The sequence below is a fragment of the Protopterus annectens genome, chromosome 11.part0 (assembly GCF_019279795.1).
Source record: "Protopterus annectens isolate FY-2018-M chromosome 11.part0, PAN1.0, whole genome shotgun sequence".
Lineage (NCBI taxonomy): Eukaryota > Metazoa > Chordata > Ceratodontiformes > Protopteridae > Protopterus > Protopterus annectens.
Genome location: NC_056745.1, coordinates 208,761,731 through 208,783,287, shown reverse-complemented (window position 1 = coordinate 208,783,287; position 21,557 = coordinate 208,761,731). Strand labels below are relative to the sequence as shown.

Genomic DNA, 21,557 nt, shown 5'->3' with positions numbered 1-21,557 from the left:
TGCTGAGATGAAAAACACAGACACTCATGGTCATGGAAATGCTTTCGGTAAACTCTTTCTTTGTAAAGCGTGTTTACAAAGTTTTACAAAGAAAGGTGGTTTACCGAAAGCATTTCCATGAGTGTCTGTGTTTTTCTTCACAGCATTCCTTCCTTACAGTGAAAGTATACCTTTTGTCAGTAACACAGCACCCCTGACAGTTTGAAGCGTGCGTGTGTAATGCACACAAAATAGGAAGAAGAACTGCACATTTGTTTGTCTTCCTGAATGTAATCCAAAATTACATTTCTTTAGTAAGGCTGTCAAATAACATTTCACTGGGTTTCCCGCACTCAGTTTCACTCCAGCATGCAAATTTCGCAACCGCGAAAATCTGGTTGCGATAATACGTAAGTACCGACTTTTCTCCAAGGGTTGTTGATGAATGGCTTTGGATAAATTCTTAGTTCTTTAATTTTAATTTCCAATAATGCTGTGGTCTTCAGTAGGCTGTAGAAGTCTTCCAAAGTTGGTATTGTGTTTGTATTCCATCTTCTTGTTATACACTTCCTTGAAATTGCAAGTATAGTCCATACTAGATACATGTTTGACCTATTCAAATGAGGACCTTCATTCACATTTAATAATACAAGAGCTTTAGTTAAATAAAGTGATTCATTAAATAAAGCTTGTAGAAAGTTATTAATACCATTCCGGAATGGCTTAATTTTAACACAATCAAAGAAAATGTGGTTCCAATCTGTATTGTGTACTTGCTCTCATCTATAACATACTCCTTTTATGGAAGAACTAATTTTACTGATTCTGTCTGGGGTTAAGAATGCTCTGTGCAAGCATTTCCAATTAAAAACTTTCCAGTATTGTGTAAAGGATGTATATTTTATCGATAAAGTCTTTAGCCTAGTTTGACTGACCTGGATGAGTTATCAAGGTTATTTTACAGTGTAAAAAATTAGGTCATTAGTTGGTTATATTGTGATTGCAACATTTTCACAGTGTATTGAAACTGATATTCCAGTGTTTTGATTAAAGGGGAAAGTCAGCTGGGGAATGAGGACACCTGGCAATTTTTTTATCAGAGGAGAACGGTACAAACATAGTGTTGCCTTTGTGCTGGGCAAAGGAGACTAGGCCTGATGTGTGGCATTATTCATAGTTTTGAGAGGAATGAATGCTCATATACATAGTCTCATATATACATTTATTTGGCTTGATTTGTACGTAATTATAGCATTACTTAATTTATGCACAGGAAACATAAGAATTTGCTCTTTTGCCTGGTCTCACTTAATGGGTAAATTGGAAGGAAGTAATTTTCATAAGGTAAACTTGGTTCCCTGGTCTAAGACCACATAATAAAATGAGAGAACCAACAGTAGGGAGTCAAAGAAGGGTCATTTCTGTTTTATGTGTTGCATGAGATTGTTTATATGGGATCCAAAAAGATTAACCACCTGTGATCAGGAAAAACAATAATGATATATCCGAAACAGTCATGACCTTGGATTGTCACTTTGCAGGAGGCGCACCTTGATGAAACTGATCAGGAATCAGTTTTTAAGGGCAAAAGGATGAGGGGATAGTTTCTACCTTTCAAGCAGCTAGGTGCAGGGACTTTGTCCTGCAGATATCGACAATATGTCTCTTACAGAAGGAAAAAAACTAACAGGCCAAAATGATGTTATGTGCTACTTAGAGTTTACTAAGTGGAGTTAGGTTGACTGTTTTCAGAGTGTATTTCCAACAAGGACCACCTCAGATAGAATATAAATACAATGAACAACTTTTCAGGAATCTGTAACTATTTATATGGGAGAATGGAATGTATTAATGGGTATTAGGCATGTAAATGGTGGCTCAAGATTTGTTCAAACTTTGAAATACATGGGGCTTTACACAAGGGTTATGATACAGCCAAAGGGAGGGGGCCTTGTGCCATTTTTAAAGCAATATTCTATAACATCAGCCACACTTATTATTTCAAGAAACAGAATTGATACATTTTTTTTATTTTGGCGGAGAATGCATGTATTCTGATCCTGCCCACTCAGAGTTGCAAATACAGACAAGCATGTGCTGTGCCTCGGACAGTCACTGTAGGTTCCTTGTTTACTATTTGAAGCCTTGGAACTTTGCAGACTGGCGAAAGCAATTGTTAATGGGAATGATAGATAAATGTAGCGGAGCTTTCCAAATGATGTTTGAAGGGTAGAAAAGGATAAAACAACAGAAGTGGTAAAAGAATTAAATACATCTACGACCAGTGTTTGTGGGAGACTACAGAAGTATTAAAGTTTAAAAGTGAAAAGCTGGAAAGTTTGGAAAGACAGATAAATGAAGGTCACTTAACAGTTCAAGAAGAAATGGAGGGAAATAGATGGGAGACAGAGGATTCATTGGATAAGAAATTCAATTTTAAATGAGTCAGTCTTTCAATGATACTTTAGTTAAAAAAAAAAAAAATCTGACAGGTATACCAAAGGACACAAGCCACGTAACTGTGACAACAGAGGTCTCAGGGAATGTTCAGTGGCTGTAATTAGAGATCCAGTAGTGAGTGTGGAGGTGTTGAGGAGTAACTATGACAGGTTATGTAATGCAAAAACAAAATGGAAAGAGTATGAGAAGTAGATGCAAGAATACGTTTGGGATGCATGTTTGTCAAGGGAAGACAGATGAACTGATGGTCCCTGTGACCACAAAGGAAATATGGGAAACAGTGAAGGGTCAGGTGCAAAGCAAATCTCTGGGCAATGAAGAAGCATGGAGATAAAATAAAGATAAGGTGGTTCTCTTTCTCTTGAGAGTGTTCATTGAAATTTTTGAGAAGAAAACAATACCTCAATCATGGAAGTAAGTTGTATTAGTGGTTTCACCACAGGAGATAATGAGCTGAATGTGTCATCCTTCCACAGACTGATACTCACGATTCACAAATGTCCACGTCTATCATAGCAGCATGAATAAGGAATTAAATTGTCAGTGTAGGTTGGTGCATAGACATTTGACAAGATATTACAGGTTGCTGATGAAGGCTGCCCATGTGACTAATGATGAGTTTGGGTGCAGAGAAAACAACAAACAGCCGTTAGTATAAAATGGCACTATTGGAAGGAACTTCTTGAAAGCCTTTGGGTTTTAGAAAAATTGTTTTGGCCTTACCAAGATAAAACATTCAGGTTAAATGGTTATTATAGCAATAGTGGTGTTCTTTGGTTCCAATTAAAGTTATTGGGAACCATCATGAGTGTCCAGTGTCACCAGCTTTATTTGCTCTTACATCTAAAGCCATTGGTGCCACAGACACAAAAATCCATTTTAACTGGATACAAAATATTGGGTAATGAAGTCATGTTTTTTTTATTTGCTGAAAATATACTAAAATATTGGAAAACACCTGCCAAAGCCAAAAAATGGAGAGCAACAAGGAAGACTATGAGAGAGTTTTTTGTCTTACTGCAGGAGGAGAGGTGAGTTCCTGTATGTATTAAACAAACCATAAGGACTCTTAAACTGCTACTGATTAATAACAATTTAAAATTATGGAGAAAATACTTTTACCTATTGATAAAAGTAGTATTTGTGTTCTGGGAGAAGGAGAAAGAAAAACACTAGACTACTATATTGAAAGCATCTAAGAAATGGCTCAGTGACATAAAGTCCTTCCTACACCCCAGTTGATCCATGTTTGCTACAGCTGGCTGGTGAGGCTATGAATGATAAAGATGGAGGTGAGAAGCTAACATCAGCTCGCCCATCATGGAAAAGGAGAAAGCCTAGGTTCATCATGCAATAAAGCAGAACTGTGAACCTTACAGGCTCCATGCTGTAGATAGTGTGTCACTTAGTCAGGAGGCTGGGCCTGAATGGAAGCTGGTATGTACCTCCTAAAGGCGGCAATCACCAGATCCAGTGATAATAATTATCAGCAGTTTATGACTCGGTGGTCTGTTTATCCGTTTAGCCAGCCTCCCTCTGATATCTAACCATGTATGGTCTCAGCTGTCTGATGAACTTCCATTCTAGGCCTTTTTACTTCAAGTCAGCATGAAACTGAAGTGTGAAAATGCTCAGCCCTTTGAACCAGATCAATGCATTTTTTTCCAGAAAAATTCCTTCTCTGTCAATATTTAGGCCTTTCTGCTCATCAGCTGTTTCAGTATTGTGAAAACTGTCTATTAGTGCTCTCATCTTGAACCAAAGAGTCACCTTTAGAATATATGGTTCAGTATTACAAAGTTGAGACTCAAGGCCAAGACCTTGAAACCCACGCTTCCAACCCAGAAGCAAGTGCTAACATGAGTCCAGAAGGGGAACAAAGTTGGGCATTATGTACTGCCAATCTTTGGCATTCTGAACATCAGTGTTCTAGGTTCGGATGTGTTCTATTTGAGTTTCTGAGTCTCAACCTTGTAATTGTAAACCGAATATATAGTGTATAGAATTATCACCCTACATCACAGCTCTCTTTCCAAAATTCTGGTGTGGATTTGTCATTCGTTTAAACTCAGCAGCATGAGTTCTGACACAGCAATATTTAAAATGTCCTATTAAAAGAGTTCCCTGATATCTTCAAGCCACTAGACAAGAGATATTATGTGGGAGTGTTATTCCTTGAGCTATCTAAGATATTTGGTCATGTAAATCACCAGCTAATCTTACAGCAAGCATTAAACTCTTCACTAGCTAAATTATAACATCCTGATGCCTTGTTAGAAGAAAAAGAACTATCCTGACAATTCGTTTTGGATGATAATTGTGAACCAGGCTTGAAAGAAAATGTTAAGTATCAAAGGTGCCTTCAAATAACATTCTTTAAGATAAACATAGTCTTACATTTATAGTTTTAACTGTTTTTCTCTTGTTTCACTGAAAACTGTATGTTGAATTTTAACATACATTATGTGACCAAATTTAGCATTTACGTTTTTGATAATTGTGTTAGTTTGTGTTAGTTTTTGGTTCTGAAGAGGTCTTTATAAATTTGAAAGACAAAAGCATAAAACCACAAAAAAGTACACTCAGCAATTTCTTCTTGTCGTTGTGTTTTTTTTCTTGTTGTGCTTTTGTACTTTATAGAATGGCTAAGATTTTTAGCGATATAAAATGCTTTACGTTCACATAATATCATAAGTATCATTTAGTCACTACACACGCACAGAAACACACACCACTCCTCCAGGCAAGAACACATCCAGCGTTCTAACCCTTACAATCTTCAAATCTACTCCAAGAAAATTTATATATTTTGAGACAACAGCCCTCTCCTCATCTTGCATTACACAGCAACACCATCCAGCCATACTCTAAGAGAGCAACTTCTGCTCTTCTTCCACGTTCTATTTCTCTCCCTTCCCCTTTCCACTGAGTATCCATCCTTCATCTGCACCTATGACACCCACTGCAACCTATATCTTAGTCAAGGTCACAATTGCTAAGATGCACCTCTACATTCCAGCTTGAGTACTGATGTCCCTCTTGGCCCAAACGGATGCTGTCCCCAACATACAGATATTTTTCCCCTCAGCTTTCTCCACCCCAACTAGTCCCCAGCCTCTCTTCTTTGCTTACTAGTGCAGGTAGTCACCACAAAGCCCACTACTCTCCATCTCCAGAGTAGCAGCCACTGACATAATCAACACCCATGAGAACACAATCCAATACCTTTCCTAGTATTTTGCTGCTACAACCCTGCTCTGCCTGTCAAGACTCCTCTGACAGATCATTGGGGTTTGCATGCACCAGAACTTGTCTACCCCCACCTTGTTGACCACATCTGTCCCCTTCTAACATGTCTTGCCAAGCCTAAGCTTCTAAGTATATTCCTAAATATTAAGTTAGTGGTCAGTCAACTTCCAGCAGAACACATTAATCATGCAGTGCAATTGGATCATGAGTGACATCTTAACCTGGAAGTGTTTCAGTTATGAACAAAATATGAAGGAAAACAGAGATGGCACTTTGTGTCTCAGATCAACAATGACTCCTTGAAGCTCTGGAGCAGAGTTCAAAATACTCTATCACTGTATTGGGACTAAATGTGTGTGTTCCCTCTGCATTCGTTAATTCAAAAAGCTTATTCATTTATTTACATTTGTTAATCAGGATAGAGCACTTATCTACCTGGACCTTTTTCAGGCTTAGCCCAGGAGAAATGTCTGGCTAATTACCTTACACATAGTTGCACAGCAAGAAAATGCCAGTAGTAAGAATCAAACCCTGTACTACTGGTTGCAAATTAACAGTATGGAGCCATATTTTTTGAGGGCATGAAAAGAAACCTAAATCTTTTGTCAGCTGGGTAAGTGAAGTACTCATCATGAACTCTTTCAGAAGTTCTTTGTTTCTTCAAGGGAGAACCTCTTCATGTACTATAAAGACTGGGTCTTGCATCATTTTAGTTTCTTGTGCTGTTTAGTGGATTGTATACTGAAGTTTTGATCCTTATCATAGATCGGTTTTCTCCATGGATAGTTTAATCTTTGTAGGAAACTAGGAATCCTGATAAATAATGAGACATTGAAGACTGTAATATTGTATTTGCTAGAAAAGAAAAAAATAATATGGATGTGCCAAAAATGAATACTAATTTACCATACACATCAATAGCCACACAAAACAAAATAACCCCATGTGGGGACTTCAACTCCCACAGCATCACAACTTTAATATAGTAGCTCAACTTTCATAAAAGTGTCAGGACTTATTATTACAACAATTTAATGCTTTGTGATGTAATAATAATTGACTGAAATACACTGAAGGTAATAAAGCCACATGCTCCCAGAAAACCTATTATAATGAAGTCTTATTTGTCTAAATGAAATCAACTTGCCCACTGGAGTGTTAATAATGAATTACAATCTCTTCGGGTACTGCTTGCAAAAGTTCTTGAGCATCTTTCTTTTAAACAGAAACAGTAAAAAGGTTTCCTGTCTGCATTTTACTTTTAAATGTCCTCACAGTCCATGCATTTTTATATTGAGAAGAAATTAGCACTTCTCATTCTTACCACAAACTTTGCACATGTGATCTCTTGATGCAGCAGCAATTCAAAGTATTCATTATCCATTAGAATATTATGCATTATGTATTATGTCTAGGCCTTCCTTGAATCATAGTTTCACTTTTAATACACAAATCACATTACAAAATAAAGAGCTAGTGCAAATATTTACACAAATGTCTTGTTTTATGTAGCCTAGATCTTTTTTTTTCTTCCAGGTTTTAGTTACATGAATTAAACATTTATTTAATATAATGAATTAGACATTTATTTAATGTGTGTTTTACTGTACCTTATCCTTGAAATAGTCATACAGAAATGTTTTCCAGTCATCTGTCGTTATACTTTTAAATGCAAACTTCCAAACGTATGCATGGAGAAATTTAATGAAGACATCTAAAAATAGAGCAAAAATGCTTACATTGCTAGAGCTGCAAAGTGTTATGTTAAATGTTTAATAATTATTTTGTTTTTAGTATTTTATTTTCAAACAGAATTGCTTGAGATTTTTGTTAATTTTACAGGAAGATACAACACACAGGTGATTATGATCAGATTGTCAATCATAACTGACTTGTTATGTGTTCTTGATATGGATGCCAGAAATTCATTTTGAGAGAGAATTTCTTGGCGTCCATGTTAAGAACACAAACTAAGTCAGTTAGGATTGCAGACCAGATGATAATTCTTTGTGGTGCATGGAGCTTTATCTGCTCCATGTACTACTAGATAAGTAAATAAGAAAAAAATGTGCTAACTGTTCTGCTGCCTTTCAGAGTTGTAAAGCACTTAGCAAGCACTTTCAGAAAGGCAGTGTAACACCGCCCCTTTCATTTACAGCCAGTTTGCCATGTCTTTCAACTGTCCAGATTTTTGAAGAATGTCCAGATTTTTGCCTCATATTTGGTCTGTTCCTCATAAAGTCTGTTGTTTTTGGACAAATTATTGATGATTGAATTACTAAAATAATAACATATATTTATGTTTCAGGCTTTGAATACTTTAGAAAAAGCAGGCAAACACACACCCCCTGTTATTCTAGCAATTTTCTTTTTAGTAGGAAGTCAAGGACATGATGTCAGTAATGACAGCAGACAGAAATAAATATTTTATTTCTGCTGCTGTCATTTGAAGATCAGTACCGGCAAATTTTACTGCCAACCCCTGCATTAACCCCAACTTTAACAACTTAAGCAGGGAGTGCTTAACAATTGCTAAGGTTGGGTCTCAAGCCACTCTGGTGCTTAACTGGTTTGTCTTTTTCTGAATATCAGTATCCAATCTCCATGCTCCATGCACTACAAATAATTGTGGAAGCTTAGCTGGTTCATCCAGGGCCCTGGGGCCAGTACTATAAACCAGTGCCCTACCCCCTCAGCTCTTCAAGTGAAGAAAAAAGAGGCACATCACTGAAATATGCTGATCCTTTCATTGTAAGTGATCAACTTATATTACAGTTAAATCTATGCCCCCTCCAGCTCTTCCATTGAAAAGCAAATTCAGGTCTCATTTCTGTGTCTTGCACCCAACTCTCTTTCAATATATTTAAGAAAAAAATATGTATTATTTTCTTCTTTTAAAATGTAGCAAACTGTTTGCTAGAAATGTAGTAAACAGTCGCTACTGTTTATACCCTGCCAGCATGGAGCGCTGAAGTGCTCATGTTTCAGTTTAAAAAAAAAATCTTCTTCTTCTTTAGAAACTGTAACAAACTGCTTACTACAGATGTAACAAACATTTGCTATAGTTTATATCCTGTATGCATGGAATGCTTCAGCACTCATGTTTCAGTTAAAAAAAAAAAAAAGAAAAAAAATTATTCTTTTTAAACTGCATCAAATGACAAATAGCTGCTACAGTTTATACCCTGTGATGCCTCTGCACTGGCCCAGTAATCAAGGATCCTCAATCCTCACCACTGGCAACAGCAGGAAATGTACACACTGGGAGTATGACAAGTACACACACAGTAAACTGCAATGTCCCTTAAGAGAAAACAGAGATCACAGTCAGTCTGGGGCTGATTTCTCCCTTTTTCTCCAGATCCCCAATAAGACTCCCCACTGGCACAGCTATAGGGCTGAGATCTCAGCTGAGTGGCCAAACCAAGATCTCAAGTACCCTCTCTGTCCAACCAGTGCTTCTTGTCCCTGCCCAAGTAGCTGATACACACACTCCTTGAGATTTGATTTAGATACAAACACACACACCCGAGAAAGGCTGGCACAGGTTTACTAACTATGCCCCATTCTGCCTAGACTATAAGGTAGTTTTCACTGCCACCAGCCAACTCTTATCAACTACTTTAAGACCCTTAGCAAAGGATATCCAATCCTACTGTGTAATGTTACTATTAATCCAAATGGTAGTCTGACCAAGAGCAAGGCTATTTAGGAGTGGCCTGTACAGTGTCACCAAATAGATATGCAAGTACTCCAAGAGCTTAAATATCTCTAAACAGACCAACCAAATTAAAAGGTTTAAATATATTTAATAATAAATAATAAAAGAACAAGACAATACTCAGTAATCAGTTACATCAGAGTTCAAAATCACAGGATATATATAAAACAGCATTGGAGGACAGTCTCAAATAAATAAAGAAAAAATCTAAGCTGCACTTTATTATATTCCTATCTGAATCCAAAAGAGCTACTATGCCCTAAAAACTTACTTATAGCAAGGCAAGTGTAAAGGTGAGTGGATTTTTCATTTGATGTTGTTAGGTCAAAGACAAAATGCAAAATGCACAGTCTCTCTCTGAGAGAGTTCTTAAATTAATATCAGATATTACTGCTGGGTTAGCTTGGATGACATCACTTTTTGTCACCTGACTTCAGTTCTCAAGCTAAAGCCCCTTTGTCAGAAATGAACAGAATGTTAGCATCTCCCTATGAAAAATACATATCTCTTAGATGTTTGCAGATCCTGGAAGTCATAAAACAATAAAACATTTCTACATCTTAAACCTAGTAATTACTTCTCTTTCAAGACAATACAAAGAACTTCTAGCTCTAGACATTATGTCTGCTACTGCACTGAAACTGAGAGATAACATCTTTTTTATTATGTGTTTATGAAACAATTTAATTTCAACTATTTCTCTGAATTTTTTTCAAGTTAACCTCCTGTGTTCCAGTTTCCATTAAACATATAAATCTAAACAGTCACAATAGTGCAGGTACATACCTGCTTCATTCCAATAGGGCATGCTGTGGTTACATTTTAGCTCAGTACTTTACACACACTTCTGTATAAATCTTATCAATATTCACAAATTACACAGAATTATTTACAAAATTCCAGATAGCTGGGCTGGCAGTATTTCCCTTTGTCACATACCCTACCTGCACGTAGTTTTAGTTTTAGTGCAACAAAAGAATTTATTTTCTTTTAAACTGTAGCTATAATTTTGACACACACACACACACACACACACACAGAGTGCTAGATTGCTCAGGTTTGACTACAAATTATAGAGAAATCAGGATTATCTGACACCACGCCAACATTCTGCACCCATGGCAAGTGACCCTCCCGTACAACCTAGCTACGCTGCTAATAATTTATTCCATAATGGTTAATACAGCAATACAACCTGTATCTTTTCTAACATTTCTGTATAATATAATCTTTGATACAAGATCTAGACAAGATACATATAGCAGAAATGGATTTCTTTGCAACCACAATGTATTATCATTATGTAAAGCACTTCAGGATGCCCTAGTTAGAAGAAACGTTTTAAAGGAAATGAAAAAAATTACAAAGCTATTTAAAGTTTTTTTTTTTTTTATAACTGCAGGGAATCATGAAGTGCTTCACTCAATAAAAATAATATGCTGCAGTTTCAAAAGACCCATTTATTGTTTTTGTTTGTTTTTTTGCCATTTAAAAATTCTCTTGCTCTACTAATAAATAGTGTGAGTTATACACTCCAAATCAACAAGTTAATGTTCTTTCATTCAGAGCTCTCTTTTTGATTTCAGTTGTATAACTCACAGTTACAGAGAAGTAAAGATGAGCTCAGAAATGAGAAAACTCTAAAGTAATAGCAACCACTTAGGGAGAAAAATGACTGCCATATTCTTTTCCTGGTACTCTGGTATGCTTTTGACTCTATCTGTGATCACCTTATAGAACTGCAGTCATAAAATTACAACACCATGGGTATGCAAACACCATCTGTGTTCACAATCGTACAAAGAAAAAAAAAAGCACTTTTGTAGGCAGGGGCTTCCTGTACCTTCATAGCCCACTATTTAAAAATCCCAGCTATGTTTTCTTCTTACAAAAAAGTGCACTGCAAGATCCACCTTACAAAAAAAAAAAAACAGCAGTCGTACTCTAGTGATCATACATGACAGGGTCGATCACTGGGGTTTCACAAACAAGTCTTTTTCTTTTCCTCACTATGCAGCTATTCAGACACAAGTGTGAACACTTGTAGTCTCAAACACAAGTGCGAACAGTAATCATTCATCCTTGTAGTCTCACTGAACACTGCATATAATCCCTGTACTATTAACAATGTCTATTCTAAATTTTTTAAGTGTTTGTTTTTCCTGATGTACTATTAACAATGTTTATTCTAAATATTTTAAAGTCTCTGTTTTTCCTGACTGGGCATTCTTAGACACATAACTCCCAAGAAAGTTGATTTAGGCAATCCTGTGATGGTTTGAAGTCCTGGTGATAATGGTAGAATTAGTGTAGTCTTTGTTCAAGGTTCTGGTGACACAAGAATAAACAGTATTCAGACTCCCTGAAGGGTTCCCACTGTTGGATGTGCATCAGGATTAAGTGCTGATCTACTCCTGTTCTTGCTGGATTGCATCACCAAACAGGTTGGAAGAGATATATCTGCTATATGCAGACCAATAACTGGTGTATTAGTCATGGTCTTAAACTAAATGCAAAGAAATGCATCATCATTCCCTTGGACACAAACAGTGTCCCTTCACACTATGAAATCAACAGCAATACCCTAAGTACCCACAAAGTGGTATGGGACCTGGGATCACAAGTTGACTGCGACCTTAACTTCGACCACCACTTGTCTACTGTAGTAAGGAAGACTATGTAGCACACTTGATTAGTAAAGGCATTGCCTCAAGAGCAAAACAGGTTATAAACTCGATATACTCGGCACTAATCTGGTGCATAATTGATTATAACACCCCATTTGGTATGTACTGTACAAAGCTCCTGTAGCATCTGGAGAGACCTCAAAGGTTACTAACAAAGAAGATCAAGCGGCTCCAGCATGTGCCTTACACAGACCAACTAAAGTCCCTGTCACTATACTCCGTGTCATCTAAACTTCTTAGGGGAGACTTATGCCTGGCCTACAGAGCAATCCTAGACCCAAACCTAATGAACTTGCTGCATATCAGTAAATCGAATGGAACTAGGGCTACCCATTCAGGGGACCTAAATATGTCCTTTGACTTTGCTGTAGGGACAGATTTATCTCCCTGCAACTGCTGTGTCTTTGGAACAGGCTACCAATTCATGTGAAACAGAACACCTGTATGACACTGTTCAAGAGGAACCTGGACAAGTGGATGGGGCACAGAAAATTATTACTGGACTAGCACCCACAACCCTCCTGGACATGGGCAGTCTTCTCTAAATGCAATCTTGGATATTGACTAGCATTTGCATGGTATTACATTGGGATCATGTTTACTGGCAACCCTCTTCTCCTACCACATAATTCTTCTACTTGCGAGAAATGCATGTACATCAGGAACTTGGAATCCATGCTTTTTCATGCCACTGTCAGTAATCCTGACAAAGAAGAGATTGACAGCACAAACACCACACCACTCACATCACACAGCCAAGCACAGCATACACACACACACACACACACACACACACACACACACACACACACACACACACACACACACACACACACACACACACACACACACACACACACACACACACACACACACACACACACACACACACACACCTATGCAAAGGTCCTCAAAAAAAAAACTTACCTAAACAGCAGCAACCTCTAAAACACACTCACAAACATTACACACACAGCACCAAACACATCACACACAGCAGACAATGTACCGTTGTCTCACAAACACAGCCCATAAGGCAAATCAATAAACCATCACAGCTGACAAGACATAACAATAAACCAAACACACTAGTCATTGCTGACTCAGTTGTGAGACACACTGATGTCCCCCTCACCAGGCTCGACAAGGAGAAGGTCACTGTCAGTTGTCTGTCTGGTGCCAGAATCCGCCACATCACACAAGCACTTAAGTCTCTGTATAACAAGTACAAGTATGACTCTGTCATTGTACATGTTGGTGTGAATGACTTGAGATGTACCTCCCTGGACTATATGAAAAGAGACATGATTGAACTCTCAGGGTATGTGTTCCAGGCAGGTATTGACCCTAGCCCTAAGCAGCATCCTACCTTCACCAAGAATGATACCACAATACCAACAAAAAATCATTAACTTCAAGAATTGGCTTAGTTTCTGGTGTCATTCCAAGGGGATCCAGTATCTGTCTGCCTGGGATGACATGGTTGACAGGCCTCGATGTTTTGCCAGAGATGGCCTTCTCCTGTCACCATTGGGTTTCAAGATCCTGGCCAAGGCTCTCACCTCCCCCATTGTGCCCTTTTTAGGCAATGTCCTAAAGACAAACCTTCCAACTTAAAAAGATCTGTCAAAAAGCAAATTGAAGATCATGCTGCTAAATGCTAGGAGCCTTAACATGAAAATGAACTCACTGGAGGCCCTCCTTGCAGTGGAAGATTCTGATGTCTGTGTGGTCATGGAAACTTGGTTCAGGAGTGCAGAGAGCACCCCTGCCTTACCAGCCTATACCTCATTCCACAGATTCTGACCCTAAAATGAGGAGGACTAAGGGTGGTGGAGTCTTTATCTTCATTAAGGACAGGCACACCTCCAGACTGGTTTGCCAGCATGACACACTTGGAACTTCTACAGGTACAATTGACTGTTGGCAAGACACCCATCCAAGTTATAGCTAGCTATAGACCCCTCTTCATGACTCAGGACACCCACTCCTCCTACCTGGACCTACTTGATTTCATCAAGGTACCGCCTAACACCATTATCCTTGGTGACCTCAACTACCCCCACATAGACTGGGTGAACTATTCTTGCACTAATGCAGTTTCTCAATGATGCCTCAACTTCATCAGTTCTAACGCACTAGACCAACTCATCTCATCCCCCACAAGAGGAGATAACATTCTGGACTTGGTTTTCACCAACATGGGTGTCCGCTCAACCACCTCCATAGTATGTTCTTCCCTGGTGAGATCAGATCATCGGACTGTCTCATTCGAAGTTTCTATCACACCCAACCCCCCCCCCCCCCGCAGCTGTAATCAAGCTAAAAAACTTCTCAAAAGCTGACTGCAACCTCCTATGGGAGGGTATCTGTGGCTTCACACCACCGCCCCCTCAGAGAATGCAGACAACTATGCTGAATAGTACGCCAATGCAGTATACAAGCATCTGTACAACTGCATGGACTCAGCCATACCTAGCAGAATGAAAACCTGCTCTTCAAGGAAGCACAAACCTGTTTGGTGGACATCCTCTATCAACAAGCTTTACAACAAAAGCAAGAAACCGTTGTCCAAGGATAAAAGGCAACAAATTCCAAATTGGGAAAACTCCCTCCTTAGCCTCAACAAGCAAATTAGAGCACTAGTGAAAACCTCCAAGGCCAATTATGAATCAAAACTAGGCTCCATAACAAAGGGAAACCATAAAGTCTTCTTCAGTTATGTCAGGAACCTCTGTGGCAAAGTCCAGGTTTGTTCCAAATTAGTACTTAACAGTATCACTTACACTGATCCTGTTGACTTAGCCAACCTGCTAGCAAATAGGTTCAGTGAAAATTTCACCCCCTGCTCCCAAAGGCCTTTTCGACATCCCCGATACTTGTCCCACACCTCACATATCCATAGATCAAGTGTTACAGGGCCTATCCAAGGCAAAGAACACAGCTTCCATGAGACCTGATAGTATCCCAGGATGTATTCTGCACCATCTCCAGCAAGAACTGGTTTCACCATTGAGGACCCTATTCAACCACATCCTAAGTACTGGCTTCATTCCAGCAGAGTGGAGAACTGTCATTCTCATCCCCTAGCACAAAGGTTGGTGCTAGTACTGACCCTGAAAATTATCATCACATTAGCTTGACAAGTCTGATCTGTAAAGCCATGGAGCATATTATTATGGATCTCATAAACAAGGACATAGGCATTTTGCAAGCACTTGACTCCATCCAGTTCAGATTTATCAAGGGCAGATCTTGCCTGCTGAACCTGGTTGACCTCTTTGAGACTGTCACCAAGGCCCTGGATGAGGGAAAGTCAGTGCATACAGCTTACCTTGACTTGGCCAAGGCCTTTGACACAATCCCCCACTTGAGCATCATAAAAAGCTAACAACACTTGGTGTAAATCCCTATCTCATCAGGTGGGTGGCCAACTGGCTCACTGACAGGACCCCTAAAGTCAAAACAGGCACCTCCGCCACTGATAGCAGACCTGTCACTAGTGGAGCTCCCCAGATCTGTCCTGGGATCCCTACTGTTTGGCATCTATTTCTCAGAGGTCCAGGCAAAGACAAAAGGCCTGTGGCTGACCAAGTTTGTGGTCGGGTACTGTCATTGAATCCCCAAATGATGTTAACATACTGCAAGAGCGTCTCACAGCAACTAATGACTGGGGCCAAAGTTATGACCTCAAGCTAAATGCAAAAAAATGTATCATCATACCATTCGGAAAAAACACGACCCCTATTGATTACCACATCAATGGCAACCTCCTAAGCACACAGCCTGTGGTGAGAGACCTGGGCACTCAGGTTGATAACAACCTCACATTCGACCATCATGTAGCGGCAGTGGTCAGAAAAGCCTTTTATTTGGTTCATCTCATAAGTAAAGGGATTGCATCCAGAAAAAAGAGGTTATTACTTCTCTTTATTCCTCCCTCATTAGACCAGTAATTGAGTATAATGCCCCATTTGGGATGTACCTCTCCAAACATCTGCACCAACTAGAAAGGACACTGAAATACTTCACAAAGAGAATCCATGGCCTCCAACACCTGTCCTATGCAGACAGGCTCAAATCACTATTACTCCACTCGGTATCATACAGATTGCTCAGTGGTGATCTGTGTCTTGCCTACAAGGCAATCTCAGACCCTGCCTTACTAGAGATGCTCCATATCTGTAAGTCTAACTCCTCATGCACTACCCACTCAAAAGACCTAAATCTAATATGCGGCATCAAGAAAACCTGCTGGAGAGACATGCTTGTCTCCCAGAGGCTGCCCTGTGTCTGGAATAGACTTCCCATACACATCAAACAAAGCACCTTGCTGACCCTCTTCAAGAGCAACCTTGATGAGAGGATGGGAAACCAAAAGTTTGTTCCAGTGGTTGCACCTGTGTCCCTCATTGACAGGGGTGACAGATGCTAACTGAGGTTTATTTTTTGGGATAAACTCTTGGCTAGGCTTGGAAGGGACCCAGGGCCATTAGCCTAGTAACCTCCTATGATCCTATGAAATGACTAAGCTTAAAATGACCTCCTGGTCGATAGCCTAGTAATCTCCTATGATCCTATGATGTGGCACTATAAGCAAACTCTAAACAGAAGCTTCAGCAAATGATAGGAGACTGACTACAAAACTGAAGGCATGTGCAATAAAACTGAGTACAGACAAGACAGTGATCATGGCAACAAATGCTGGAATTAGAAGTTGAAACCTGAAACAGAAGAAAAAATAGTGCAGAGGGTTAACAGCTTAAAGTATCTGGGAGGTGTGGTTGAATGGAAGGGAAATCTGAATGAGGAGGTCAAAGTTAGAGAATTTATGGAAAGGGGCTATAGTCAAGATATTCTGGACAATATTAAAGATGAGATTCTGAAGGAAAGGGAAAGTAAAGCTAAACTATATTTTTTTGGTAATGAGGTATACAATGAAGATAATACCAAAAATAAACATGACAGGCCCTTACGTTATTTAATAACCTATCTTGCATTATTTAATGACCTATCTTACATTATTTAATCACCTATCTTAAGATATTTAATAACCTATCTTACGTTATTTAATCACCTAACATTATTTAATGACCTATCTTAAGTTATTTAATGACCTATAGTAGATGACCCACTCCAGTGATAAATATAATAATGAATAACAGGGGCATTTTAAATGCCTTACCAGAGCTTAGGAAATGTATAAGGGAAGAGTCTAATTTTATCTACAGAAATTGTTTGAACCTTAAAGGTCAACTATGTTGTAAACCCTCACCCATACTACTATAGCCCCCTCCTTTCTCTCCCCCTCCCATTCTCCACACTATTTATCTCCCCCCACTTACTATCAATGTCTGTACATTTTCCTTCTTTTGAACAATGATTGCCTTTTTGTTTTTGCTCTTATATGTAGTAAATTTAGAACACTGCTATCAGTGCAACCCTTAATATTCATAATTTTTTCTTTTGTTTTTCTCTTTATAATTCATTTCATATTTGCATTATTTTTAATAGTTTTTGTCCGGTATGTTCATCTTTGCTTATGTTTACTGGGGCTCTTTCCCCTTGGGTCTCCATTGAACATGGATTGCTTACTATCAATGCAATACAAGTAGTTAATAACCTTTTCTTTTTTACAATTATTTTGTATTCTGATTGTTATTTAATATTTGTATATTGTTACTTTATCTTTACTTATGTTTCCTGGGGCTTTTCCCCTTGGGTCTCCCCTGAAAATGGGTTTGTTTGCAAACTCAGTTAGACTAGCCCAGTTAACAAATGTGAAATAAAAAATAAATAAATAAATAAATAAATAAATAATGTATTTTTTAATGTATCCAGTTTTACATTTTTTTTTATGTACTAATTATATTAATTGATGACGTGCTATTATTGGTTGGGCTATGTTATACATTTTCTATGAATGGTCCTATTTAATGCAGATTTTTGCATGTTTTTATTACACTGACAAAGGATTGTTAATCTGAAAGCTTTGTTCTTTGTTTGTTTAATAAAGGACTTTGGTAGTGTTGCAGAGTATGCCTTTTTTCTGTTGCTTTTAATCTGGATTGTAACCCTGCTTTATCACAAAGTTTATCCTATGTTTGTTTTTGTTTTTTATTGCTTTTGGATTGACCATGGACGCTATTCCTTGGAAGAAATGACACAGCCCTCCACACAAAGAAATAACCAGGTTGAACTGAATCGTTCTTAGAATGAACTGCTTCATATGTGAACCAACCTTCTTTTGAACCAGATAAGTAATGCTGCTACTGAGTATGAATCTGTTGTCCCCTGCAATAATAACTGTTTACATTTTATTCAAACTTTGGAGCATAAGGTACAGACATTTAACAAGTTGCAGTGGCAGCAACTTAGTTTATCTGCCTGTATTAAACTCATTGTAGTTCCACGAGGGCTTAGAATTCTAAAAATGCCCTCATATGGGATTACTCAAAAAGTGGCAGGAATTAAATCTCAAGCTCAGCTTTGATTACATGGCATTAATGAATTAATTTTTTTGCAAAGTTGAGCTGACCTTACAGGAGGAAATTGGTAAACTTGAGAATGATGTTTCTGCCCTGCCTTCTTTTAAAGAGTTTGTTCCTGTCTATAATGAAATGCTTGAATGTTTATGCTCCTATGACCATAAGTTGGAAAGCACTAAAAAACATAAGCTAATGAGAGACATTAAAAATTTTAAATCTGGTAACATAGTTTCTTGGCCCAAGGATCCTATCCCTAAACAGATATGGGCCAACACTACACAACATGGTTCTATGTACAAATTAAATGATGCTTCTCTTCTGTTAGCTGCTCATATTGTTTCTAATGGGCAACAACATGATAATTCATCTGCTAATATTGATGTTTTCTGTTCTACCAATGGTGGCATAACTTCAAATGTATCTTCTTCTACACAGAAAACAATTATTTCAAATACTACAAATATGCTGGATTTTTTTTAAAACTCTGACACCAATACATTCCAATTTACCAAAGAAAGTCACCATTTACAGGCGCGATCAATCCAGGAGGCAGTCCCAAAGAAGAGAAGAAGTAAGAAGGACCTACAATAGCCCTCAAACATGCAGCAAAGCAGGTGTTTCACAACGCTGAATGAAAATACAATAATCAATTTATCTAACTTGGAACTTACTACTGCAGACATTTCTTTGTTAAGCTGTGGTTATAAATGTATTCCTTCTCATAAAAATTCTATTGTGGATGCGCTCACGAACTTGAAGATGTTTGCATGCAATTTAAATTTAAAATTAACACTTAATGATTCTGTACTGCTCGATCCCCAGGTATGTAAAATGTGTAGCACATTTATACTGTTCAGTAATCCTGCAGTTACTGCTATTCATGATATATGTGAGCAACAAATTTGATCTTTATATGAGAAGAATGATTTAAAAAATGTATAATCTTTCTAAAAATTAGTTTGATGCTCTTATTAAACTACAGGAAAATAACATAATAATTAAGGAAGCTGACAAGGGGGAGTGATAGTTCTAATGAATCGTGACAACTATCTGAATTTTATAAATGAACTTTTATCAAATCAGAAGGCTTTTAGAAAAATAAGTAACTGTGATGTCTCCAAATGTATTCATAATATTAATATGTGTATTTATGATTTTCAGGTTATGAATGATATTTGCATTGAAATATTTAATTATTTTACAGTTTTATGTCCTGTTGTACCTGTCCTGTATGGTCTGCCCAAAGTTCATAAATCTTTATCCCACCCTCCTATGGGACCAATTGTATTTTCAGTAAATATTTAGTATATGTGAAAAGCTTTATTAGGGATTCAGGTGACTTTTTTATCACATTTTCTTAGTGGTATAAGATTAATAAACATAGCAATTTTATTTTTGTGACTCTTGACATCAAATTTCTTTTTACTGTGATTCCTAACTATTATGGGGTGGTTGCTATTAGACAGTTACTATGTGAACATGACCAACTTAAAGGAAGAGAGGTTCAAATGATTTGTGAATTGTTAGAGGGTGTTTTTGACAGCAATGTTTTTATGTTTGATGGAGAATGTTATCATCAGACTGTATGTGTTGCAATGGGTACTTCTGTTGCTGCTAACACCTATGCCAGCCTCACTTTAAATAAATGGGAACAGACGTACATTTATAATGATCCGGGCAACTTTAAACATAAGTTTACTTTTTTAAACATTTAGTTGATGATGTAGTTTTAATTTGGGAATGTTCTGAGAATGAACTTATTGATTTTTTTAATTATTTGAATTTTTAAAATTTGAAATGACTTTTGCTAAGAAAGAAATACATTTTTTAGACATCAAACTGTTAATTGATGGCACTGAGATTCAAACTAGTATATATAAAAAAGCTGTACACGCTAAAAGGTATTTACATAAAACTAGCATGCACGCTAAACATACCTTTAAAGGTATTGTTAAGAGCTAGTATTTACGAGCAAGCCATTTGAATACAGATACCACAAGGTGTATAGGTCAAATGGCTAAAGTGACTTCAGAACTTAAGGAAAGGGGGTATAGTCAAGATATTTTGGACAATATTACAGATGAGATTCTGAGGGAAAGGGAAAGTAAAGCTAAACCATATTTTTGTGGTAATGAGATATATAATGAAGTTAATACCAAAAATAAATCTGATGGGCCCTTACATTCTTTAATGACATAAAATAGATGTGCCAATCCAGTGAGAGATATAACAATGAATAATTGGGGAATTTTAAATGCCATACCAGAGCTTAGGAAATATATAAGGGAAAAGCCTAATATTACCTACAGAAATTGTTCGAACCTTAAAAGTCAGTTATGTTATAAAGATTTGCCATCTAGGATATGTCTGCAACCATGTAACAAGCTTGGAACTTTTCCTTGCTATAACTGTTGTTGTGGTAATACCATTTGTACTAATAATAGCTTTACACATCTGGTAACAGGAAAGATCTATACATTCAAATGCTTTGCTACATGCAACACTTCTTTCATTATCTATTTAGCAAATTGTAAGTGTTATACAAGTTTCTACATAGGGAAATCAGCTGAAAACCTCAAGGAAAAGATTATAGAGCATAAATCAGAAATACATAGAGGAATTATAACAAATGCTTTAGCTAAGCATTTGGCCGTTAGGGGCACACATCATGAATATATGTTTAGGATTATCGAAACACTCAGAAAATCCTAGGAGTGCTTATATTAATAATAAATAAGAACTGAGAGAGTATGATTGGATTATTCATATGCAAGCTGACCATGCACCTGGAATTAACAACATGGTCAGTGTTAAACCTGTGTTGAGACAAACAATTATTATTGAGATAAAAGTTTCATTTTTATTTTAATGTATTTTAATGTATATGTTTTGAAATGTCTTTTTTATGTACTAATTATATTCATTGATGATGTGATATTATTGATTGTGCTATGTTATGAATTTCCTGTGAAT

General features: G+C 37.5%; 1 protein-coding gene across 1 annotated transcript in view; it reads right to left on the bottom strand.

Moving 5' to 3' along the window:
* Nucleotides 1–21,557, bottom strand: part of LOC122814922 (leukotriene A-4 hydrolase-like) — a 334,501-nt gene that overhangs the window by 69,517 nt on the left and 243,427 nt on the right. Inside the window, exon 13 of the mRNA XM_044087186.1 lies at nt 7,299–7,402. Within this exon, the coding sequence (XP_043943121.1) occupies nt 7,299–7,402 (104 nt within the window). The remainder of the gene's footprint in view (nt 1–7,298; nt 7,403–21,557) is intronic.